Source organism: Xenopus tropicalis, chromosome 3, assembly GCF_000004195.4.
Source record: "Xenopus tropicalis strain Nigerian chromosome 3, UCB_Xtro_10.0, whole genome shotgun sequence".
NCBI lineage: Eukaryota > Metazoa > Chordata > Amphibia > Anura > Pipidae > Xenopus > Xenopus tropicalis.
The window spans coordinates 37,600,421-37,626,250 of record NC_030679.2 but is presented as its reverse complement, the minus strand read 5'-3'; the positions used below and the strand labels follow the sequence as shown (position 1 = coordinate 37,626,250).

General features: G+C 40.3%; 1 protein-coding gene across 1 annotated transcript; it reads left to right on the top strand.

Annotated features, from left to right (window-relative positions):
- Positions 1 to 219: 219 nt before the first annotated feature.
- Positions 220 to 25,159, top strand: hspa4 (heat shock protein family A (Hsp70) member 4). Its single transcript, NM_203921.1, has 19 exons — positions 220 to 443; positions 6,565 to 6,622; positions 7,961 to 8,101; positions 8,360 to 8,482; positions 9,780 to 9,879; positions 10,096 to 10,229; positions 10,432 to 10,676; positions 11,277 to 11,353; positions 12,183 to 12,334; positions 14,011 to 14,117; positions 14,572 to 14,705; positions 15,274 to 15,455; positions 19,393 to 19,473; positions 19,984 to 20,136; positions 20,290 to 20,415; positions 22,156 to 22,263; positions 22,570 to 22,689; positions 23,023 to 23,184; positions 23,684 to 25,159. Exons 1-19 carry the CDS (start codon positions 337 to 339, stop codon positions 23,879 to 23,881), a joined length of 2,508 nt encoding a protein of 835 aa, NP_989252.1. The 5' UTR covers positions 220 to 336; the 3' UTR covers positions 23,882 to 25,159.
- The last annotated feature ends 671 nt before the right edge of the window (positions 25,160 to 25,830 follow it).

Genomic DNA, 25,830 nt, shown 5'->3' with positions numbered 1-25,830 from the left:
GGAAAACCTAGCGTGAGGAGGGCGCTTAGTCACTAAGCCCCGCCCACTCTCTCGCTGACGTCTAGAGGATTTCATCACTGCCTATTGGCCTCCAACAAGCGCAGGGAAGCGACGATTGGTAAGTTTAGGCCCGGCTTGTGACGTAATGATATCGCGATATCACCCGGCGCTGCCGCTTTTCTCTCCCTCCTCCTGTGACAGCGAGAACTTTCGAGATCTCTCGCGGCTCCATTCATCTCCCCCCTGCGGAGAATAGCACAGTGCGGCTGCCCGCCGGATCTCAGTGCTTCCCGCTGCCCCTCCGCCGTCCACCCTGCTTGTCGCTGTGCTGTAGACATGTCGGTGGTGGGCTTTGACTTGGGATTCCTGAGCTGCTATGTCGCCGTCGCTCGGGCCGGGGGTATCGAAACGGTGGCCAATGAATACAGCGACCGCAGCACCCCGTGAGTATATTGCCGGGCGCCGCCATGCTGTCTGTCAGTGCTACATAGGTCTCCCTGCGGCTGGAAAGGCTGCGTGTTACATAGCGCTGTGCGTGTTACATAGCGCTGTGCTCCTATTGCTTCATAGGCACACGTTACGCACAACTCGTGGTGTCACACATGAATTGTCCGTACATGAGCTCTCTTGCAGAACTGCCCTATTTACCGATATGTTTCCCACAGGAACTGCAGCGTGGCTCCTCCTGGGTTTTACACCTGGGGGCCTAATGAGAACTGTGTGCACGCAATGAAATGGCTCTTATGCTCTTTTTCATTCATTTCTCCCTTATTTTATAACATTGTGTCTTCTTATTGCCTTTATAATTAGAAGTTAATTATACTAGTTGAAAAATATGTCTTGTCCCTAGCCAGCTACCAGTTTCCAGTTGTGTGGGTCCCTGTTGACATTGCATATAACAGTAGGTGAAATGATGACACCTTGTTGCCTTTATGGCTAGTAGCACATGGGGCATTTTGCTTGCTGCTGCCATCAGTCAATGGACAAGATGCTCCTTTCTGCCTTTCAGTGCTTGTAATAGTATTTAGTGAGAAGTTCCTTTGCTGTTGCACGGAGAGTGGTAACAGTTGGACCTTGGCCGGGTATTTTCAGGCGGGGATCTGGCTGTCACTGCTTTCTTTGCATCACCCATAGTTCTTTCTGTTTAACAACAGTATGAGCAGCAATTGGTGTTTTAATTGCAGCTATTTTAGCTGGATGATACAGACAGTCAAAACATCACTTGGCCTAATAATTAATCACCACTGCCACACAAATGGAACCAAATTAACTGTTAACAAATGATGGGTATCCTCTTTAAAACAGTACATACCACTTTCATTATTCTTCATCTGGCTTCTGCAGTTATAGTCCTGTGTCATATGCAAAACACTTCAGGGCCAATATGTGAACCACTCACCATGAAAAGGACATGGACTTCAAGTCCCAGAATCCATCCCTGCAGCATGGATCAATAACCATAATGCAGACCTGTTGGCAGAGCATGACATGAACAAAGCAATGTCTCACCCACTGAGCATTTTCTAAACCATTTGGTAAATATCTGGCCAATTTTAAGTATGTCACAAATCTAATGCCATAACCATATATACATGAACAAAGATATGCATTGGCTGCATGACAAACCCAGTTCAAATGAATTTAAATGAGATAAATGTGATAGAAAATGATGTAGGTAAGGGTGAGGACACACTGAGCTACTAGTAGTAGATACTACTAAACTCCAGAAAATACTTTACCATAGACAATACTGAGAATTGCCTCTGCTAAAACACACATAGAGACAATTAACAGTAACTGATCAGCATTGTCTATTTTAGTAGCTGCTACTAGTAGCCCCATGTGTCTTCACCCTTATGCTTTGTGTTATCACTTCAACCATAAATACACCAGCAAGTGAATCTAATAGATCTGTCTTTGTTCTTAAAACGATACCTTATTTTTATCCATCTCTGGTGTCAGAATTCTTTCTCTGATCTGGAATTTGATCTCTCTCACATAATGTCCATTTTTTTCAGCAGAATTATGCTGGTTAATGGAGCTTTTAGTTTGGGAGACCTGATCCTTAACATTTGGGATCTCTCGCATTAATCAATCCATATGAATGCAAAATAGCACACAAATTAAAATTATATTTATTATAGTCATATTTGCACAAACAGTTCTTACTACTGGACATCCATGCCATCCAATAGATTGGGTCCAGGCACAGCACATGATCCAGCTGCTAGTGTTGGATGGAGCAGAAACATCCAAGTAGCCACCTAACGAGTCTCATTCAGAGAATAGTCGGGCAAATTCAGTGGCTGTCCAGACCTAAATGTAAATGAGGTGGTATGAAAATGATTACTTTAAAGATCTTTAGAACTATTGAAAAAATTATTTGAGTTTGCCAAACAAAATGCAGACCTGCTGGAAGTGGACCACTCCTATAGACCAAAGCTCAATATGGTCATTATTTAATTGGATTTTACTGGTTTCCAATTTGATAAATGACAAAGTCTTGCTTACAAATAGGATGAGGAGGCTGACATTTATTCCTTTTAGACACGCATAAAGGTAGCAAGTCTGTGGCCAGATTGGCAGCCAATATTGGGCCATGTAAGGCCACTTTTCGATCAATATATATAATATGAGAAGAGATCGGACACATAGTCATGTCTCAATTCAGCATCAGTTCCAAATATAATAAGTCAAAGCACCGACCTATTCATTCAGTAATTTATTTAGCCAGTTTGCCACAAAATAACTTTAAGATTAAGCAGTTAAATTAAAAGCCAGTTAAACTTTCACTGGTGGTACAGTTTTTTTATGTAAAATGTTTGCTGTGCTTTACCCAGTGATTATATTTTGAATGAGTCACCTCTTGTATGTGGGAGTAACCTTGGATCAGTCTGCAAGACATCTGTATACAGGTTTTATGGTTTTCAAATTTCGTAATTTTTTTTTTTTTTTTGACTCATTCCTAAAAGCATAGCTTTTTTTTTGCTCTTGCTGCTACTACTAGTTTGTGTCTTTCTGGATGGCTTAGATATTATAGGTTATCCATTAAATTATTTTCTTATTTACAATTCACAAAAGGTTTTTTTTTTAAATGAGTATCATAGGATGTCCTGTCATTGCCTTCTTTCATGTATAGTATATTTTGTATTTAAAATACAATATTTGTATACATGTAAATGAGGCACTGACATCAGTCAATGTATGTATAGTCCCCTATTCTAATAATATTGTAAGATAAATACCCCACTTAAATCACACCCAAGTTGAGTATTAAGACAAAAGGTGGCTGAAACAGGCAGATAAGGAGGTAGAAACAATAAGATTTCTACCTCCTTCTGCGGATTCACCGCTGAAGGCAGATTTTGGTCAGGCGCCTTCTATGGCGCCCGATCAAAATCTTTTAACTGGCCCGATCGGCGAGTCGACAGATATCAGCAGCTTCCTGTGATATCAGTCGACTCGCCGACTTGCCATATACTCACCGAATATCGTACAAAACGAGGTTTCGTACGATATTATCGGTGCGTGTATGGCCAGCTTAAGCTGTTACCCACGTGCCTGAAGTTGTGATGCATGTATGTACAATTTATATACGCTGCTCCCTTCTAACTCCTAATAATTCTATAAATCTTGGCCTGGAGGTATTAAAAATCTCGTTGGGTTTAAATTTTAGGTATGCTTGTGTAAACTAACTTTTGTGTTTGTTCTTCTCCCTGTAGATATTGCTAAGTTGTGTCTCTTAAAAAGCTAATCTTGCAAAGGGATCAAAAGCCTTGTAAATAGTTATAATTTTTTTCAATTGTTTTATTTACTTTTTATCAAGGAAATGGTGAGATACATTGGGCAGGGCATTTCAGGTATTCAGCATGTGAAGTTAGTGTTCACTGTTTGCATAGCAAAACTCCTGTTATAAACTACATAAATCTGGAATATTTGCTTTGGTCTTTTACAGGATTTAGTGATATGTAGTTTTTGGGGACAGGTGTTCTCTTGGTATTGATCTAGTCTCCTAAGCCCAGTACAGTTCTGTAGACAATTGAGTAGATGCTCAAAGGATTGGACTGGCTATCTGTATATTCTGACAATATTACAAATATGGCAATAGCCAATAATGTATATCACAAGAAACTGTACCATCAATAGGATGGGTCTGCAGCCTTTCTGTTCTGCCTTTTTCCTGTGTGCGACTGATGCATTGCAAGTGTAGCAACCAAAACTGTGAGTACAGTTTTTGTTCTTATGTTTTTTACTGCTTGTTTCTTATTACAGCCTCTCTTTTAGTTTTACAATTCAACTTCAAAACTGCTGTTTGGTTGCTAGAATAATTAAGTCATAGCAACCAGTTAACAGTTTACATTCTAAACCTGGCAAGTGCACAACAAAGACTAGTTGCAAATAGCCTTACAACACCACTGTCTACATTTTATTGCTGTGACTTTCACAACTGCAGAATCATCTTTTGCATGATATCCATGTAAATGTAAGGTTTGGACGCTACCATTAAAACATCCAACCTTGTCGCTAAGGCTTAAAATATATGTCTTCAGGCCATAATGAAATAAGCATTGTGTTTTTGGGAAACACTTTTTAACCAGATGTTCCTGGTGTTTAGGATTAATAAGAAGTAATGAGTGACTTATTTGTGTTCCTATTATGTTATTTCTGTGGAACTGTTCTGCACTAATGGTTGCACCTTCAGCCATGCTGTATATAATTGAATACTGCCCTCTAGCCTTATGCTTTAAAGGCATATATTGTAAGAATTTACTACATTCTTTTTAAAAACTGCAAAACAAAGTGAGAAAATATTAGCATTATTAAGCAAAAGAAGGTTACCATAATTAATTGTAATTCTCCTAGTTGCTTGCTCTGATATTTTCTAGACTTGTGCTGTCCACAACCTTAAAGCTGGCCATACACGTGGCGATCCGACGATGTTTCGTACGACCATCGGTCGCACGAAACATCGTCAGATCCGCCACACACCATTCAGGGCTGAATCGGCAGGTAAGGAGGTAGAAACAATAGGATTTCTACCTCCTTCTGCCGATTCAGCTCTGAAGGGAGAATTTTGGTCAGGCGCCTTCTATGGCGCCCGATCAAAATTTTCTAACCTGGCCGATCGACGAGCCGACCGATTTCAGCAGCTTCCTGCGACATCGGTCGGCTCGCTGACATACCATACACGCACCGATTATCGTACGAAACGAGGTTTCGTACGATAATATCGGTGCGTGTATGGCCACCTTAAGTTTGAGCATGGCCCCTACTTAAAGGAACAGTAACACAAAAAAATGAAAGAGCTTTAAAGTAATAAATATATAATGCACTGTTGCCCTGCACTGGTAAAACCGGTGTGTTTGCTACAGTAACACTACTATAATTTATATAATAAGCTGCTGTGTAGCCACCGGGGCAGCCATTCAAGCTGGAAAAAAGGAGAAAAGGCACAGGTTACATAGCAGATAACAGATAAGCTCTGTAGAATACAATAGTGTTTTATCTGTTATCTGCTATGTGCCTGTGCCTTTTCTCCTTTGAATGGCTGCCTCCATGGCTACATAGCAGCTTATTTATATAAATTATAGTAGACTTTCTGAAGTAAACACACAACTTTTACCAGTGCAGGGCAGCAGCACATTATATTTCAGATACTTTTATACACTTGCATTTTTTGGTGTTACTGTTCCTTTAAAAGGAGGGTAAAATGAAGCCTTTCATATGCATTCCTCTGTAGTAGCACGGTTAAGTAGTTCTAGGAGATTTTTATGTTTATGGATAAGAGGTATGATTCTGTACAGGGAAGGCAGCCTTGTTCCTTATAATTGGCCACTCAATGAGACGTGTATCACATGCAGTTGACTGAGGAGTCTCATCGCAGGCTGCTGAGAATGGATCTCTGTCAACACATGCTGTTCGGGTGATCGCATTTGTAGATTGTAGTGTAGATAGAAAGATCTAAAGCACAGCTGTGGTGTGCCAATATTGTGGCCTTGTTTGTTTATTTTTTTTCTTCCTTATGTTTTTTACTCCCGCCCAGGGAAGCCTTGACATGGCTTCTCCTTTGTCTCTGATGGAATGACAAAGAGGTGTTTTGTATTTACCTTTTAAACCGCCACAGTATAGTTCCCATAGGCTGCCTATTGTGTTGTAATCCTCATTTAGGAAGACAATGGAGCGTCACAGGAAGACTACTTCTTATGGGAGTCTTGCATTTCAAATATAAAAGGTTGTAATGAAAATTCCAGAACTAACGGTTCTCTTGCCTATATACAAGTTATCAAGACAAGCATGTTTTTAAACGATTACATTTTTATAGAGTATACCTTTAGCAAATCATGTGGTCCTAAACATGTTTTTTCATATTGTCATGCAAATAGCCATTGGTCTGTGCTCACAGTAAGCTTACATTTAAAGGGCTAGAAATTCTCTCTCTACCCTGTTCCCTTTTAAAACCACACAACAACTATAGTTTTTAGAGTGCACTAAGTAGTAAGTAAGTATCTTGGCTATCCAATAAATGCATGCCCTCGTTAATAAATGTATATATTTATCTTACAGAGCATGTATTTCATTTGGTCCGAAGAATCGATCTATTGGAGCAGCAGCCAAAAGTCAAGTATGTTTTGTTATGTGTTTATAACCATGTCTAATATATCTACCTATATTATATTCCAAAGAAGTTGCTCAAATCATACTAAATACTACTCTCAAATTGTGCTATGCCATGTAACCACTGCCTGCTATATGACTTGCCAGTTTGAGTTCTCCCAGTATGATTGGTAGTAGGTGCTGATGTACAAGGTGATCTTGTTAGGGGTGCCTTTAACCCTTTTTAGTGCCACATAATGTAGAATTTAAGGTTTGTGGATAAGAGGACATAAATAACAAAGTGACACACATTGTTGATTCTGTAATCCACAGTAGGAGAGGTATCGGACCCCTTATCGGGAAACCCATTATCCTGAAAGTTCCGAGTTACGGAAAGGCCATCTCCCATAGACTCCATTTTAATAAAATAATTCACATTTTTAAAAATGATTTCCCTTTTCTCTGTTATAATTAAACAGTGCCTTGTACTTGATCCTAACTAAGATATAATTAATCCTTATTAGAGGCAAAACAATCCTATTTGGTTTAATTAATGTTTAAATAATGTTTTTAACAGACTTTAGGTAGGACATCCGAATTAAGGAAAGACCCCTTATCTGGAAAACCCCAGGTCCCGATCATTCTGGATAATGGGTCCCACACCTGTACTGGTTTTGAAAAGTGCTTAACCAGGTTTTAAACCCCCCCGCAACAAGCTGGGAATGCCTGGGCATTTACTGCTGTTATCCTTGTATCCAGAGCCCCCTTGCCATCTTGAAGTACACTGCGGTCCCCAAGTGCTCCTGTGGCCCTCCTGTGTCGTTTTCATGCATCTAGTCAAGAGACACATTTCAGACTAACACACCCTTACGTTTTTTTGGGTGGAGTCCTTTTTGAGCATACATGATTACACATAACAAGCAATTTTCTATTCTAGACTAGTCAGTGCCAAGCACACTGTAGTTTTTTTTTCAGTGTTTTTTAAGGATGCAGTGAAAGACTGTAAAACACTGTTCTTTTAAGGACAAGGTGTTTTTGCACCCTTCAAATAACACACAGGGGAATTGTTCTTTTAATGACAAGAAAACTCAATTTCTCTGTTATTTGAAGGCATTGTCCTCTTTCTTTCTGTGAACTAATAACTGATGTTATTCAATATGTTTTTATGTGTTTCAGTACATTTCTTTTTCACCTATACATTGCTATTTGATTTTCTAATATATGAAATAATTATTCTAACTAAACAAAATTCTTCCTTTTATCTAATGTAGAAAAGCTAAAATACTATTCATTAAAATTCTAAATATACCATAACACTCATTTATGCCGATTTGTAATTTAGCCATTGATTTATTTCTTCCTCTAGGTAATATCAAACGCAAAGAACACATTACAAGGCTTCAAAAGGTTCCATGGGCGGGCATACACAGATCCATTTGTGCAAGCAGAAAAGCCTGGTCTTGCCTTTGAACTCGTAGAGTTGCCGACAGGCTCTGCAGGAATCAAGGTGAGTATTTCAAAGGATTAAACAGTGTAGGGTCAAGTGTTTCAAAGAGACAAGGTGGTCACCCAAAATTACATTGTTTTTTTTCACTTTGTTCTCTTTTAAGTATTTGCCTATTTATTTTAAATAGAACATGGCCGTGGTTGGGGAATGGTATTTTGACCACTGTCTTTTCATGGGATGGCTGCCATTGTAAAAATGCTGCCTGTGGAACATATTGTAGCTCTGCTACTTTTTTAGTTTGTTGTTTCTTAATTGTAGGTTGTATACTTGGAAGAGGAGAGATCTTTTACCATTGAACAGGTGACTGCAATGCAGCTAACCAAGCTGAAAGAAACTGCAGAGAGTGCACTGAAAAAACCTGTAGTGGACTGTGTTGTGGCTGTGAGTAATATGACTATAATTGTATTACAGATGTGCAGTATGCATTGGAAGGTTTATCCTACTTAATATTGTTGGGCCAGTGGGGTTTTTTTGAACAGACTCTCTACAAGGGCATATGAACGGTTTTCTGCACTTGCCTCGTGTGTATTTTTATGTAGAGCAGTGCTGTCCAACTTCTGTGGCACCGAGGGCCGGAATTTTTCCGGCCTCCGTGGAGGAGGGCCGATAATGGAAGCTAGTTTTGACCACTCCCCTTTTTAAAACCACACCCATGTTATCGAATGACCATAGCCATATTAATGGTGGTAGTACAGCAAAAACCTGCCATACTCTACCCTGCCTGTGTATGCCATACTCTGCCTTCCCTACCCTGCCTGTGTGCGCCACACTCTGCCTGCCCCACCCTGCCTGTGTGTGCCATAGTCTGCCTTCCCTACCCTGCCTGTGTGTGCCATACTCTGCCTTCCCTACCCTGCCTGTGTGTATGGCACACACAGGCAGCATAGGGCAGCCAGAGTATGGCACACACAGGCAGCCTACAGTGACACAATGCTGCCACTGCTCCTACAGTCTGCACAATAACTATATATTAAACTTTTTAATTGCAGTACCACCTCAGTATATGTTCTTTTTATAGTGTGCAGGGTTTATTTTTGGGTTTCTACTGCTCCTCTGAGGTGTGAACAATGTGGGTGATTACAGCCTGAGCCTGAGGTGTGAACAGTGCAGGGGATGAACAATGTAGGGATTAAAAGGTGTGAATAACACAGGGTATTACATTTTTAAACAATACAAGGGGTTTACAGCCTGAATCTCAGGTGTTAACCGTGCAGGGGGCCAGTACTGATACCATTTAAAGCTTACACAAAGGTAAGTTATCAAAGCAGCCAGACAGGTGGGACACTTGCGGCCCGCGGGCCGCCAGTTGGACAGCACTGATGTAGAGCATAATGATTGGAATGGCTTTGTAACATGCACACATAAAGTAGAAACCGGATCAAAGTCCGTGGATTGTCCATCAGGTTCTGTTGTGCCTGTTTGTGTAAGTCTCCCTTAAGTACTCCCACCACTAGTCAAATCACCACTTGTATGAAAAAACACTGTTTAATGTATTAACGTTTAGTTGCTTTCTAAACATAAACCAAATAGTATTTCTCTTTATTTGTCCTGTTTCAGTGTTGATTTTTATGATTGTTGAGTATCACATGTCAATCACAGCAGGGGCTTAAACCAATTCTATAGTCTGGGGCGTATGTAGGAAACTTGTGCACTAAATTTAAACTGTGTCTTATTCCAGGTTCCCTCTTTCTTTACGGATGCAGAACGGCGGTCTGTAGTTGATGCCACACAGATTGCAGGGCTGAACTGTTTGCGCCTTATTAATGAAACAACTGCAGGTAATGGCAGAAGGACATTTTGTTTCCATACTGACAAAGCAAACTTTTATAGTTTGTACGCATTGCAAGGAACAGGAGCTTTTTTCCATGTAACATATGACTTTGATTTAACTTTATAAACCAGAGCAATATGGAGTACAAGAAAACAATACACAAGTCCTAATAGGAAGTGCTTAGGACACTGATTTTCTTAATTGCTTCTCCTACTCTTTTCAGTTGCTTTGGCCTATGGTATTTATAAGCAAGACTTGCCTGCTCCAGAAGAGAAACCCAGAATTGTGGTCTTTGCGGATATGGGACATTCCGCCTATCAAGTGTCTGTCTGTGCATTTAACAAGGGCAAACTCAAGGTAGGTATTACTGTTTAAAGTATTTAATTGGTTGGAGCTTTCTGTTTACATTCTATTATGTAGGTTTAAGCATCTCCAGACCCACAATGATTTAAATTTTTCCTAAATGTTTATTAGGGGACTTAAGTGTTTTAATAAGCCTTTTGATGTATACTTATAATACTGCATCATTAACTACATTTGGTTGCAAATGCTTTTACAGGTCCTTGCCACATCATTTGACCCTACATTGGGTGGCAGGAAGTTTGATGACGTTTTGGTAAACTATTTCGTTGAAGAATTTGGCAAAAAATACAAGCTGGATATCAAGTCCAAGATTAGGCCTTTGCTACGTCTTGCTCAGGAGTGTGAGAAGCTTAAGAAATTGATGAGTGCAAATGCTTCGGAACTGCCACTTAATATTGAATGTTTCATGAATGACATTGATGTGACTGGATCTATGAATCGGTAATAGCCTTTCCCCATATGTGTGATATTCACCTGTCTTCTGGATGTATTCTATTTTTTGTTTGTTTTTTATCTTTTTCAGTAGAAGTACAGTAGTATTCTTGTTGTTATGTTAGATATCCATACACTCCAGACTTAGATTACATATTATTTTATTTAGTACAACCCATCTATTTACCCAGTTTTATTTTTTTTTGTTCCTTAACATTAGCGGCTTATAGCACAAGTAGAATCTATCATATATAAACTAACTTCTAATTTATGTTAAGTAACTAAAAGATGGCTACATGTCATTTACTAGTGCCCACCTGTGTGATGTACTAGAGATTTTATAACTAACTTAAAAATCGCCAGCAATATGGCATACTAAGAATTTTGCTAGCAACTTCAGAAGCTGTTCCCTTGGTCTGTACGGAAATGACCTGTTAACCTTTTGTATGTAAAAAAGGAAAGGCCTGTTCCTCTTTTATCTCTACAAGTGTCCTAGTTAAACATGGGGTTTTGTTTTCTTCATCTCTGACCTTGTTAAATAGACTGAACAGCATCTTGTACATAATGCTAAAATATCACTGATTTATGTCTTTATTTTTTATAACATAGAGGGCATTTTGAAGAAATGTGTGACAGCCTTTTATCTCGAGTTGAACCACCACTACGAAGTGTTTTGGAACAAGCCAGTAAGTAAATAAAGACTAAGTCTCCAGATGGCTCAATTTTTCTAACACAGAAATCGAAGAGTGAGAATGTTTATAGAATTGAAAACAAAAAAGGGGCAAAGGGAATAAGATCTTGTTCCTCTGAAAAAATATCTGAGAGTTGTTCAGTTTTAAAATAAACTGTTAATCATGCAGTATGATGTTTTACTGTTGCGGATACCCTTCTCACACTTTCTCACAGAATATTGCCAACACCTATCCATAAGCTGCAGACACAAAGCAGTTCTAACTATATATGTATATATATGTTTAATCGCAAAGGTGGTTCCCAACACAATATCTCTCTCAAAGTATGATGCTTCATAATAAGTCGCATGTTCTCAGACAAAACTTAAAGTAACCTTGCCCATTTTTTTTTACATTTTACCATGATAATTTTTACCTTTTTCACAGTCATTTATAGTTGATAGATACAGTTAATATTAGTAGCAGTAACTGAAGAGACAGTCTTAACTACAACATGCTGAGGTCCACAACAGAATCATTTTAGAAGCTCCCTAAATTTGGTCATGAGACAGTTTATTAGTCAGTGCCCTGGTGGACCCTCTGCACCATTATCTCCTCTTCTAGTCGGAGGGCCTTTATAATTAGTCCCTGTCCTCACCCTTGTTAATGCTGATCCATCTCTGAGTATGGGAAGTTGATTAAGGGAAATAAGTCAGTACCCTCCTTTTTGGGAAGTGCTCATAAAGACCAAAGCAAACTTTTCTTTCAAACTTGTATAAATAATATAATGTAATATAATGTGTAAACCGTACAGAGCAGTGATTTTGTGGTGTTATAATCTTAGAACTAAAAAAAGAAGATATTTATGCAGTAGAGATAGTTGGCGGTGCCACTCGAATCCCTGCTGTGAAGGAGAGAATAATGAGGTTCTTTGGTAAAGAAGTCAGTACAACACTGAATGCTGATGAAGCTGTAGCCCGAGGCTGTGCATTGCAGGTGAGTGAACCACCTTTACCAAAGCTTGAATACTGCAAAGTCTGTATATTGATTTGGTGAACAAAAAAAAATCTCTGTGCCAAAACTGACTGCTTAGTGTAATTCCTGATAAATTACTTTGAAGTGCTGTGTCTGCAAAATGTTGTTGCAGAGCTGTAGCAATACAATAATGTTTTGTTTTAAAATGCAGTGACTACTTAAGATGGGGAGGAGGAATAATATTCAGTAAAGGCAGTATATAATACATATTATTTAGGACATGCAGCCAGACTGTATTAAAAAAAAAAAAAAAAAAAAAAAGAAAAATAATCTACAAAGCCTTATTGTGGAATACATACCTTATATAACCATTTAAAATTACCACTACTGCTACATTAAAAAGAGCACCGGTATCAAGTAAAAGGCTCCTGGGTCAGATGTGGCTCTCAACAGGGTTTGGAGTACAATAGTAACATTATTTCGATATACCAGGAACCTCAAACACTTGGCGGCTAAATACCGCTAAAAAAGGACAACACTGAAATAGACTAGCATAGTAAAAAATTAAGATTTTGTTTCTGCAGTCACATTGTAAACTGTAAGTTAAAGCTGCCATCTTCACAGTAGTTTGCCATCTAATTTACTTTCAAGCCCTAACTACTTTTTATTTTAGGTTCAGTGTACTTGTACATTAAAGTTTGAGTTCCTATATTTCCATCTACAGTTCAGCATTTTAGCTGTTTTCCAGTTGCTAAACCTTCCAGCTACCTGGTTACTAGGGTCAGCCTAGTAACCAGGGAGCTGGAAGGCTGAAAAGTAGCTTGGATAGAAAGATACACAATAATAATCTATAGCAATTCTGGGTTCAAAGTATGTTTGTTGATGCCATCACTGATCTAGCAATTGAATTTCATAAACATTCCAGATTTGAGAGAGCAGATTAGAACAGTACATTCAATAAGTGTAATTTAGTTGTTCGATTACTTACGTTTGTATGCTTCTTTAAGATGAATATCCTTTTTGGCAATACTAGGGTTGTTGGGCACCTTTGCAGGTGGAAGGACCCCAAAATTAAGGATCAGGAGTCTGGATCAGGAAAAAATGCTGTAATAACATCAGAAAGCAATTCATTACAGAAAAATAAGATTTTTAGCCCAGACTTTTGCTGGTTATAGACTTAGGACTAAACGTTTTATGGAATGACCATAATAAATGGGCCTATTAACATGTATTAAGATCTTCCCATGTTATTTTAAGAATTCTGATGTGTTTTTGTATAGAATGGCATGAGCATTTTTTTGTTCAGCTTAGCCTGAAATGATACGTACACAGGACGACTATTTTTCTTCTAGCTGTTATTTCTGACTTCTGCTCATGTTTAAATTCAAATGCACAGAGAAGGTAGTATGTAGGCGTGCACACAAGGGAAAATAAATGGGAAATTTAAAAACTGTAAGATGTATTTGCTTTTACTTTGTACTTGGAAGCAAAATACACATGCACTGATTTGCACTTTAATTGCTGCATGTTTTAAGGTGGTTTATTCTGTTCATTTTACTAAGTTTTGGCTCCGACTTTGGGCTTTTTTTCAAGGCAAAAGCCTAAACGTTGTTGATATTTTAAGATTTATGAACTTATCTAAGTTACTGTTATGTTATATACAGTTTACAGAGTGACTTTTTCTCTTTCTGTTACAGTGTGCAATCCTATCCCCAGCTTTTAAAGTGCGAGAATTTTCCATCACAGATCTAGTACCATATCCTATATCATTAAAATGGAATTCTCCAGCTGAGGAAGGCTTAAGGTAACTATTGACAGTTAACGTTCCTTTTTACAGTATTAATCTTATTTTGTGTTTTGTTTGGTGGGGGGCTAGAAACTTGCGTACAGTAACAATTTTAGAGACTTGCCTCCTGCATTTTTTAATGTGTGAAATAGTCTCATTTAGGTGATTTTTTTGGGTCTGTGTTAAGGAAGTTTCAAGTATTGAAATGTGTGCCATTGCCCATAAATATCATGAAACAACAGTTTAATATTGAACCTAGCCTAGTCACACACTTCAAGGTTTATAACTCGTTTAATTGTTTTTTTTTGTCCTTTAAATTTGATTTCTTCCTAGAGTGAACATTACATGGACCTCTGTTTTATTGTCAGACTGTGCATATATGAACTGAACTGGTGTCAGAAAATACGCTACTGGCAAGTTTTGTCGAGTTCCCTTTATACTAAATGTCACGATTTGTTGCTCTTACTTTCAGTGATTGTGAAGTCTTCCCTAAGAATCATGCAGCTCCCTTTTCCAAAGTGCTTACTTTCTACAGGAAGGAGTCATTCAATCTTGATGCTTACTACAGTGCTCCCAAGGAATTGCCCTATCCAGACCCATCCTTAGGTAATTATAATTGCTTATTTTATTTTTGTTTAAATGGTCATTGAAATTAAGGGCTTATATTTTACACATCAGCAGGCAGAACTTGAAGATAAACTGCTTGATAGAATCCAGATAAACTGCATATCAGTTATCTCAGACTTTATCATAGGGTGCAAGTTTATGATGTGCCTACTTCATGGTAGTGTACCATCTAGCACTGCACTTTTTATATTCTAAATATGAGTTTTTGAGGGTTTAGGATTGTGGCACATGGGGTAATTTGTCACCTGCACTTAATCCTCCAGCATGGGCAACAAAACAGTTCCCTTTCTATCCTGTGTTTTACAGCCCATGAAATGTTTTTGTCATTCTTGACCTTCCTGTAACTTAGGGCACTTAAGACTCAGACGGTAGTAACTGAACTTATCTTTGAGCGTTTGCCCTAATAGAGAAGTGCTTTTTCTTTTATCGGCATTAGATAGAAATTCAGAAAGTACATAAGTCAGGCTTTTTGTATAAAATGTTTTAAGCAAATAATCAGCAAAAGAAATTCCGTTATGATAAGGTTTCAATTTGTTTTGTCTGTTAGGTCAATTTCATATTCAGAAAGTCATCCCACAAGCTGATGGGTCCAGTTCTAAAGTAAAGGTGAAAGTACGAGTCAATATCCATGGAATATTTAGTGTATCCAGTGCCTCTCTTGTTGAAATCCACAAAACAGAAGATGGTGAGGAACCCATGGAAACAGACCAGGTTACAAAGGAGGAGGAGGTACATTTGCCAAACTTTATTTTCTGATTGAGGAGGTAACATGAGCTATACTGGTGCTTGCGTGCTAATAAATTTTTTTTCAGCCACTTTAGGGCCTTTAGTGTTACAATGTGCATGGTTATTGCACAATAAACCTATTAATCATATAGCCCAGTATTGTGCGACCTACACCTCAGTACTAAAAGGTGGGTATCCACCTTTGCCACCTTCAACTGAATAGGCAATATAACTACAATTTTATTTGTATTGAGATTTACTAATGCATTTAAAAATCACAATTTTTTATTCATATTCATTAACTTGATATTATGTCTCACTTCAATTCATAAATGTTATAATTAGCTCAATAGATCAGGATTTTATAATTCAAAAACCAAAAAATCTTATCTCACTAAAATCAACTTAACTTATCTATTGAGTTAATTATTGTTGCCAACGGGGTATTTTACAAGTCTCTCCTCATAGAATCACACTTTACTCTAGATCAGTGCTGTCCAACTGGCGGCCCGCGACCCCCCTCTGTGTGGCCCCCCACCTGTCTGGCTGCTTTGATGGCTTACTCTTGTGTAAGCTTTAAATGGTATCAGTACTGTGATTAACTGCCCCCCCTGCATGGTTCTCACCTCAGATTCAGGCTGTAATCAGGCTGTATTGTTTAAATATGTAATCCCCTGTGTTGTTCACACCTTTTAATCTCTGCATTGTTCACCCCCTGCAGTGTTCACACCTCAGGCTCAGGCTGTAATCACCCATATTGTTCCCCTGTTCACACCTCAGGAGCAGTAGAAACCCACAAATAATCCCTGCACACTACAAAAAGAACATATACTGAGGTGGTACTTCAATTAAAAAATTTTTAATATATAGTTATTGTGCAGACTGTAGGAGCAGTGCCAGCATTGTGTCACTGTAGGCTGCCTGTGTGTGCCATACACACAGGCATCATAGGGCAAGCAGAGTATGGCACACACAGGCAGGGTAGGGAAGGCAGAGTATGGCACACGCAGGCCGGGTATGGCACACGCAGGCCGGGTATGGCACACGCAGGCCGGGTATGGCACACGCAGGCCGGGTATGGCACACGCAGGCCGGGTATGGCACACGCAGGCCGGGTATGGCACACGCAGGCCGGGTATGGCACACGCAGGCCGGGTAGGGCACACGCAGGCCGGGTAGGGCACACGCAGGCCGGGTAGGGCACACGCAGGCCGGGTAGGGCACACGCAGGCCGGGTAGGGCACACGCAGGCCGGGTAGGGCACACGCAGGCCGGGTAGGGCACACGCAGGCCGGGTAGGGCACACGCAGGCCGGGTAGGGCACACGCAGGCCGGGTAGGGCACACGCAGGCCGGGTAGGGCACACGCAGGCCGGGTAGGGCACACGCAGGCCGGGTAGGGCACACGCAGGCCGGGTAGGGCACACGCAGGCCGGGTAGGGCACACGCAGGCCGGGTAGGGCACACGCAGGCCGGGTAGGGCACACGCAGGCCGGGTAGGGCACACGCAGGCCGGGTAGGGCACACGCAGGCCGGGTAGGGCACACGCAGGCCGGGTAGGGCACACGCAGGCCGGGTAGGGCACACGCAGGCCGGGTAGGGCACACGCAGGCCGGGTAGGGCACACGCAGGCCGGGTAGGGCACACGCAGGCCGGGTAGGGCACACGCAGGCCGGGTAGGGCACACGCAGGCCGGGTAGGGCACACGCAGGCCGGGTAGGGCACACGCAGGCCGGGTAGGGCACACGCAGGCCGGGTAGGGCACACGCAGGCCGGGTAGGGCACACGCAGGCCGGGTAGGGGCACACGCAGGCCGGGTAGGGCACACCAGGCCGGGTAGGGCACACGCAGGCCGGGTAGGGGCAGGCCGGGTAGGGCACACGCAGGCCGGGTAGGGGCACACGCAGGCCGGGTAGGGCACACGCAGGCCGGGTAGGGCACACGCAGGCCGGGTAGGGCACACGCAGGCCGGGTAGGGCACACGCAGGCCGGGTAGGGCAGGCCGGGTATGGCACACGCAGGCCGGGTAGGGCAGGCCGGGTATGGCACACGCAGGCCGGGTAGGGCAGGCCGAGTATGGCACACGCAGGCCGGGTAGGGCAGGCAGAGTATGGCACACGCAGGCCGGGTAGGGCAGGCAGAGTATGGCACACGCAGGCCGGGTAGGGCAGGCAGAGTATGGCACACGCAGGCCGGGTAGGGCAGGCAGAGTATGGCACACGCAGGCCGGGTAGGGCAGGCAGAGTATGGCACACGCAGGCCGGGTAGGGCAGGCAGAGTATGGCAGGTTTTTGCTGTACTACAACCATTAATATGGGTATGGTCATGTGATAACATGGGTGTGGTTTCTAGTGGGTGCAGTTTCAAAAAGGGGAGTGGTCAAAACTGGCTTCCATTATCGGCCCTCCACCACGTAGGTCGGAAAAATTCCGGCCCTCGGTACAACAGAAGTTGGACAGCACTGCTCTAGATAATCACTGACCAGACCCCAAGCAGCAATCTCACCCACAATAGCAACACAAGTCTCTCCGTCCTCTGAATATAGCACTGTGCACAGGGCTCACCAGTTTTGTCTGCTCAAGTCCTCCCACTTGTTCTTATTGGTGTTCACCACTCTATACCGTGTACAGATGTAGATTGTGTCGCTTCCTTGCTGTAGCTCTAGCCCTTGGTAGCTCAGATCATACATTCTGATGGGAGGGGGAGTGAATTCTTATGGGAGGTGGGAACAAAAAAGGAGGAGCCCTAAAGGAGAGGAAATCTGATACTGTAGAACACGTGTACTCAAAAGAAGACAAGAAATCCTGTGTTTCTTTTGATAGAGAATTAAGTACAGCTTTTCTGTGAGTGCTTATGGCTGTATTTACATAGACCTTTCTGATAAAGCTTACTTAGTTTTTACCTGTCCTTCTCCTTTAAGCCTGGTATCTGAAACTGAAATAAAGGCATTGTTATATAGTTGTATTGTCAGTGAATTAGGTAAAGCAATACAGCAAGCCTCAGTGAGTGTTTATCCATTTCATTTAATTTTAGAATTTTTGGTAGAAGATTTTAAAAGGAGTTTGGATAGTACTTTTCATGTTTGTCTGCATTAAAGGTCCACAGGACCCTCTCTTCCTGCAGTATTTTGCCTAGAGCAGGAGAATTTTATTCTTGCAGTTGTTCCTGCAATGGATGCTTCCATTGTGTCTTTATGAAGCTGGTCAAACCCCACTTGTTAATTCCATTAAGGTTTTTATGACAAAAATGGTAGGGCTAAGGGCAGCAATAAGAAAGCTATCTGCAAGCAAAAGCAAGATGTCCAAGTGTGCTTGCTTTGTATAGAGCACATCCTTCAGATGTGATTCTTTATTTGTTACATTTCACAGTGCAATGAGTAGTGTGTTTAATAAATGGAACCAATAATGCTCTCTGAAAACCTTGCTTAAAAGACTTTTCCTCCTTCTGGAAAGCACATTCAATGAGAAAACATCTTAAGGCATTACAAGCTGGATCTGTTGCTTTCTGAGGAGCTTTTGGTGGCAAAGTTCTCCATGCACAGCTGTATGAGTGTTTTTTTTTTTTTTTAATTAATGTCCTGTCCTCCTGACTTCACTCTTAATCTGTTTGTGAATGCTGCTTTTAAACTGATGTCAAACTTTCTCAGATTCCAGTTAGTATGGACTTTACAGCAAAATATATTTCACCCTCTCTTTAAATCTTTTGAATAGTTCATTTTCTAATATCTTTGGCTATCACACAGAAACATTTTATTGTTTTCATGCATGCTGCATAACCTTATGTGTCTGCATAACCCTATATGTTCTGTAGCCATGGTTGTCAAGCACCTGTCCTTTTTCACTGGTGTATAAGCAAAGATTTAGATACATAGTATGTATGGCAGTTAACAATATCTTCAGAAATGCATGTTTTCTGATGTGTCTCTGAATCTCTATTGGCAGAAAATGCAAGTTGATCAAGAAGAAGCTAAACCAGAAGAGAACCAGCAAGCAGAAAGCAAGACGAACCCTGATGAGATGGAGGTACATATAATCTAAGCTTGTCCCTTGTATTGAAAACCATTATTATCACAATATAAATTGGTGCTGTAAAGAAACAGAAAATCTGCTGACAGGTCATATCTTTCTGCTTTTTGTGAGGATAGGAATTTGTGTGTTCTTATTTCAGCGCTAGATCCTTATTTTTACTTCTGTTTAGAGTAAAATCTTCTCAAGCATTCCGTCTCCTTAAAGAAAATGCATCCTTTTGTAAAATAGACCAAATATATGTAGATATGTAACTCAGCCAGTTATGGTTAGATTTAGCATGACTATATGCTTTCCTACATACTCCTAGCAGTGACTGCTTTGGATTCTCCTTCCCTCCTTCTGTGTAATGGAAACAATCCTATGGAGATTTTGACCTTTTTTGGATAAATGATGGAGCTGGAAATGTTACTTTTACTCAACAGAAGCTTTGAATTATTATGCCAGGCCTGTGAAACACAAACAACAAGTTTTGTTTATAATAAGTTCTGTTTGCTCTGTTGATAGACCTCACAACCTGGGACCAAGGATAAAAAGACCGATCAGCCTCCCCAAGCCAAGAAAGCAAAAGTGAAGACCAGCACAGTTGACTTGCCCATTGAACACTACCCCCCATGGCAGATTGGCAGGGACATGCTTAATTTGTTTGTTGAGAATGAGGTATGAACTTGCTACGCAAACATCGATTTGTTTTTTTTGCCACTGTAATGTATTTAAATTCATAAAAAGTGTAGCTGGCATTCAGTGGAATAGCATTAAATGTTAGAGCCTCGGTTTAAGGTGCTGATAGTCTTCTCACTCTTTTCTCCTTAGGGCAAGATGATTATGCAAGACAAATTGGAAAAGGAACGGAACGATGCCAAGAATGCAGTAGAAGAATATGTGTATGAGATGAGGGACAAGCTTAGTGGAATCTATGAGAAGTTTGTCAGCGAAGATGTGAGTATATTACTTTGTGCATAAATCTACTTATTTTTCTGTGGGCAGGAAGTTATTGTTTTCAGTCCAGGAGCCACAAAAACTATTGCTCTATGAGGTTTTATTATTACTTTTAAATACTTATCTTACTATTCAGGCTCCAGCTATTCATGTCCCAGCCTCTGATTTTAACTGCTGCCTGGTTGCTATTGGTAATTAACCCTAGCATTCAGGCAAGTGCTGAAATTAAAAAGTTAACAACTTATAAAATAAAGGTCAATTGCAGATTGGAAATTCCTGCCTATGTCATACTAAAAGTTAATTTAAAGGTAAACTACCCTTTTAACTAGGTGCAGTACAGCAACTTTATGGCTGAGGAAATGTAGACACATTTAGCTTCCTGGGCACACCACACCTATATAAATATTGGACATATTCTGTAATATTTCTCTACTTGTGTCAGGTTTTTGCTGCCTATATATTTATGAGGAATTACGCACTCTTTTTCCTTTAATGAAATTGATAGTATTATGTAGGCTGATGAAGAATATTTCGTTTGGACTCCACATATCCTTGCTCAGGGCCTAAATGTATTTGTTCATGTTTGCGCATGGAAAATATTGTCCTTTTTACAAAGCGAATCAGCAGCAGCCACTTCCCTAAAGAACTCGCTTGTTCTGCAGGAGGAAACTTTGAAAAACAAAGCACTGTGTATGCCTTCCTATCAGCAATTCACTTTATTGCCCGTGGAATATTAGTCACCTACAGTGGGCAAGATTTAACCATGGGCAACTAATCTCCCTGCGGGCCATGGCCCTTAGGGGTGGCCAATTGCAATGCAGCCTTATTCACAGTGCAAATGCAAATATAAGATGGTTTGTTTGAGGTCTGTTCTGCTAGTCTTATCAAACTTACATCATCATTCGCTATTAAAAAAAAAAAAATCACTTGGAGCTATTTGCTTTTTTGCAGACCTGTCTTAGATAGCTTTGATACATTACAACTCATTGATTGTTTGCATATAATTATAAACTATTTATACATAAACATGAAAGGTACTGAGCTGCGGTACCCATGAGCAATAATAAAGTTACTTTGTGCCACTGCCATAACTTGCAGTCTGCACATTTTTTTTTTCTTTTTGGTACCATGCCAGCTTCATAAGTTTGATAAAATATTTTGCTTACATAGTTACATAGTTACATAGTTACATAGGGTTGAAAAAAGACCAGTGTCCATCAAGTTCAACCCATCCAAGTAAACCCAGCACACCTAACCCACACCTACCAATCTATACACTCACATACATACACTATATATACAACCACTAGTACTAACTGTAGATATTAGTATCACAATAGCCTTCATAAGTTTGATAAAATATTTTGCTTATCTCCTTTTTCTAAAATCTGTAACGTATTATGTTTGTTTTGGAATGTCACCATAAATAGGTGTTTAAAACCCGTATAGGCCTCGAGCCTGTAGGCTAATGCCACATGGGCTGATTCTCAGCCTGCGAATAAATACAGGCATGGAACGGATAATATGCTTGACTTGGAAGCACAAAGGCACAATTGCCACCAGAAAAAGGCTACTGCTGGCTGGCTGTAAATAACTCATTATAGGCCTTGTAATTCAGCATTCCTTAGAAACTTTATTCACACTGGTATGGCTTCCCAAGACTTTCTGCATTTAGTTGTGGGTCAGGAGTACTACAAGTTTGAGAACCCTGGTTTATTGTGTCTGCACTTTTGTTAATAGGACCGGAACAGCTTCATTCTAAAACTAGAGGACACTGAAAACTGGCTGTATGAAGATGGGGAAGATCAGCCCAAACAAGTTTATATTGATAAATTAAATGATTTGAAGGTAAAAATCTGAACATCCTTTTGTTTTTACAAGCAATTTTTTCTTTAACCCTTCTCGTTGTCAATAATTTTTTTTTTTTTATAGCCTTGCTACCTTGTGTATTGCCAGTAAACATTCATCCATAGAGCAGAAGGGAAACTCAAATGGCATCAGCACAATAGTACTTTTATGTAGAATCTAAAACAGTGACACTTAATGGATTAAGCACTATATAGCTGTTTATGTTGACCCTAAATGTTACTACTAATAAGATATGCAGATCTGCCCATCTCAATGCCTGTAATCATACTTTTCTTTTGCTTGTAGAAATTAGGGAACCCTATACAGATACGCAATCAGGAATATGAGGAAAGACCAAAAGCTTTTGATGAACTGGGGAAGCAAATTCAACTCTACTTGAAAGTTGTTAATGCCTTCAAAAATAAGGTAAGGTTTGCCGCTTTGTGGGTTGCACTTTTATTGCTGAGATCCTAGAGAAAGGCAGGTTATGTGGCACCTGATTAAATTGGCAGTATGTCAATGTTTATCAGTTAAAGCCGTAATTTTAGTTTGTTTTAAGTACATAACATAAATGTATCCTCCATTTACAGTAAAATGGTTAGATTTTGTTTTAGTTTAGTGGCAAGTATTGAAATTTTGTTAGAGGAATTATCAGAGGTCAAGCTCCAGTTTTTGTTTCTGGCTCTGTTAACCAATTGAATATCATTTGGAATATAAAAAAAGCAAACAAAATATGTATATTTTGTCACGTGTTTGTAGGAAGAGGCATACGATCACTTGGATCCTGCTGATATGGAAAAAATGGAAAAGAGTGTAAATGAGGCCATGGAATGGCTGAATAACAAAATGAATTTACAGATGAAGCAAGATCCTACTGCAGACCCAATAGTGAAGACCAAGGAAATCCAAGGCAAAACTAAAGTGAGTTTACTGCACTTTTGTCTGTGTCTTTTTCTGCCATTTTGTGGTGTATCAAGCCACCTTAGAGAGAGGTTATCTGTTTCAAAGCATTGTACAAACCTTTTTGCTGACCGGCTACTCAGTTAACAGGAAGTGTCATCACCTTCAATGCCCCATAACATTTCCTGTTTGTTTTATTTGCTTTCTTATATTTTGTGGGCTGTTCTGAGCCTCTAGGGTTAAACAGAAGCACAGCACAGTAACTGATGATATAGGGAACACTCCCACTCCTTTTGAATTAGTTGTTTGTGCGCTGATGTGTAGTTCTTCACATTATTGTGCTGCACACACCAGGGCATTATCCCCGCCAGATAGGCACTGTATATGTGATTTGTGCTACCCTTGCCTGCATTCTTTTGACTTGGCAGTTATCAGAAGAACATAAATATAACATTTGTTGACTTTTTTTCTCTCCTTTTATTTTTTTTTTTGTCTACCCTTTACATCTGTCGATTTGAAGGAGTTAATAAACCTGTGCAACCCAATAGTAACAAAACCGAAGCCCAAGGTCGAGCCACCAAAAGAGGAGCAGTCAAATGAGCAGAATGGACCAGTTGATGGTAGTGCAAACAGCCAAGGGCCACAGGCTGCTGAGCCGAATCCAGATCCAGCTGCTACAGAGGCAGAGAAGAAGCTTCCTGAAATGGACATTGAATAAATTCCATCTTTTATTTCTATTCTAAAACAGTATAATAAAGCTTTAAGTTGTTACCCACATACGGCTCAGAGTACCAGTCTGAGGAAAGAGACAGCAGTTTTCCTAGTTACCTAGCCACCCTTTTATTTCCCCTCCGCATTTCTTTTTTTTATTTTTTACTGATCATTTGACATTCGTATTGTTTGTTTGAATGTTCTTTTCTATTTATGTTGCTTTAGCGTAAATCCTTGTTGCTACAACTGATTAGTGTTGGCTGTAACTTGCACATTAGCCAGAAGGCCAATGTGTCCGAAGCTACAAAAGGTATGCAGCTTAATAGCAGAACTCAAGGCCTACCTACCTACCTACCTACCTACAGAAAGCTGAAATGCTACGAAAAGCTCTTGCCACAATCAAAGGACACTCCTGTGTTCTGCGCTTTAAACTTTTACTCCAGATCCTAAAGTCTTGGTTTGCATCTTTCCCTGTATGTTGCACTTCTGCCTCACTGACAGCTGGTTCCCTGCATTAACAAAACCTTTTGCATGGCAGCCTGGTGGTGCAACAAGAAACCAGAGTATTAAAACCCAGCACTGGCAGCTTTCCCTTTAGGTAGTACCCTGAGTTTATTGTACTGGCATTTGCTTGATCCCGTTATGTTTTCCATTACTAAGGTGTAGGTGTGAGTTCTATATACAGTTTGATAGGTACCGTTCGCCATCGCTTTATGGAAGTCACAACGAAAAGCTTCAATAGTTTAATGGCCTTTGTTGTTTCTGATTAGTGTTTAATTCAGACTAAGCCACGAATGACCATCTTCAATGCTGGATTTTTAAAAGAACTACATGCATATAGCCCTGTTCCTGGGGGAATGGTGCAGCAAGTATTGCTTTATAACTAAGGCTTAATATAACAGCATCACATGAAATGGACAGGGGAGTCGCTTAAGCCAATGCAATGCAGTTAGTTTGTCAATCATATGTCATGTGATTTTAAACATGGGGCAAGTATTTGGGAATTGTTTTTTGTCTTTATAGGATTCTGGCTGCCATATTGGTGCCATGAGACAACTGGATTATAGAACATGAATGTTGGCTAAAATTCTTGCCTCAAGAAGGTTTGTTGGAAGCGGAAACAGTCACAGGCATAATTTACACCTAATATTGATGCTGATTTAGTAACCAGTTACCATACCCCCATAGAAAATCCATCTTTGTAATTTTTTTTTATGATTGTTACATAACCAAAACTCTAAAACACAGCAGTTCTTGTCTCAAAATAAACATTGCTGGGTTGCAACTTGTGTCCATTGTATTTCATTGTTGTTTTATAGAACACTTGCCAGCCAAATCCTTCAAACTCAGATCAACTTTTCCACATCAGCCTCGCCAATGCTCATCTCAAGTTCCACAAATGAATTTAAAGTTACTTGTAGACTCATGTTTCTTAACAGCATGTGGAAGGCTGTGAGGACCTTAATAGGAGTATTTGTTGAACTCTTTTAAGAATCCGGTGGTTCCAAAGTAGGCAAACTAAGACCAGAGAGTCTCTGGTAGCCCTTGAAACAAGATACCTTTTTTTCCTGTTACTGATCACCTGACAGGAAACAACACAGGCCCCAGTGGTAACAAAAGGAAGTGTGGGTGGTTCACCTTTTTAAGTTAACTTTTAGTGTATTTTAGGACAGTGATCCCAACCAGTGGCTCGGAAGCAACATGCTGCTCACCAACCCCTTGGATGTTGCTCCCAATGGCCTCAAAGCAGGTGCATAAATCCAGTGTAATTCCAAACTGAGCCTTCTGTAGGCTGCCATTCCTCGTAAAGGCTATGAAGTAGCCATTCACAGCCCATATGTGGCACCCCAGGAACTTTTTTATGATTGTTTTGCTCCCTAACTCATTTTACATTTGAATGTGGCTCATGGGTTAAAAAGGTTGTGGGGGGCGGGGGTAGGATGTCCTATTCCTATT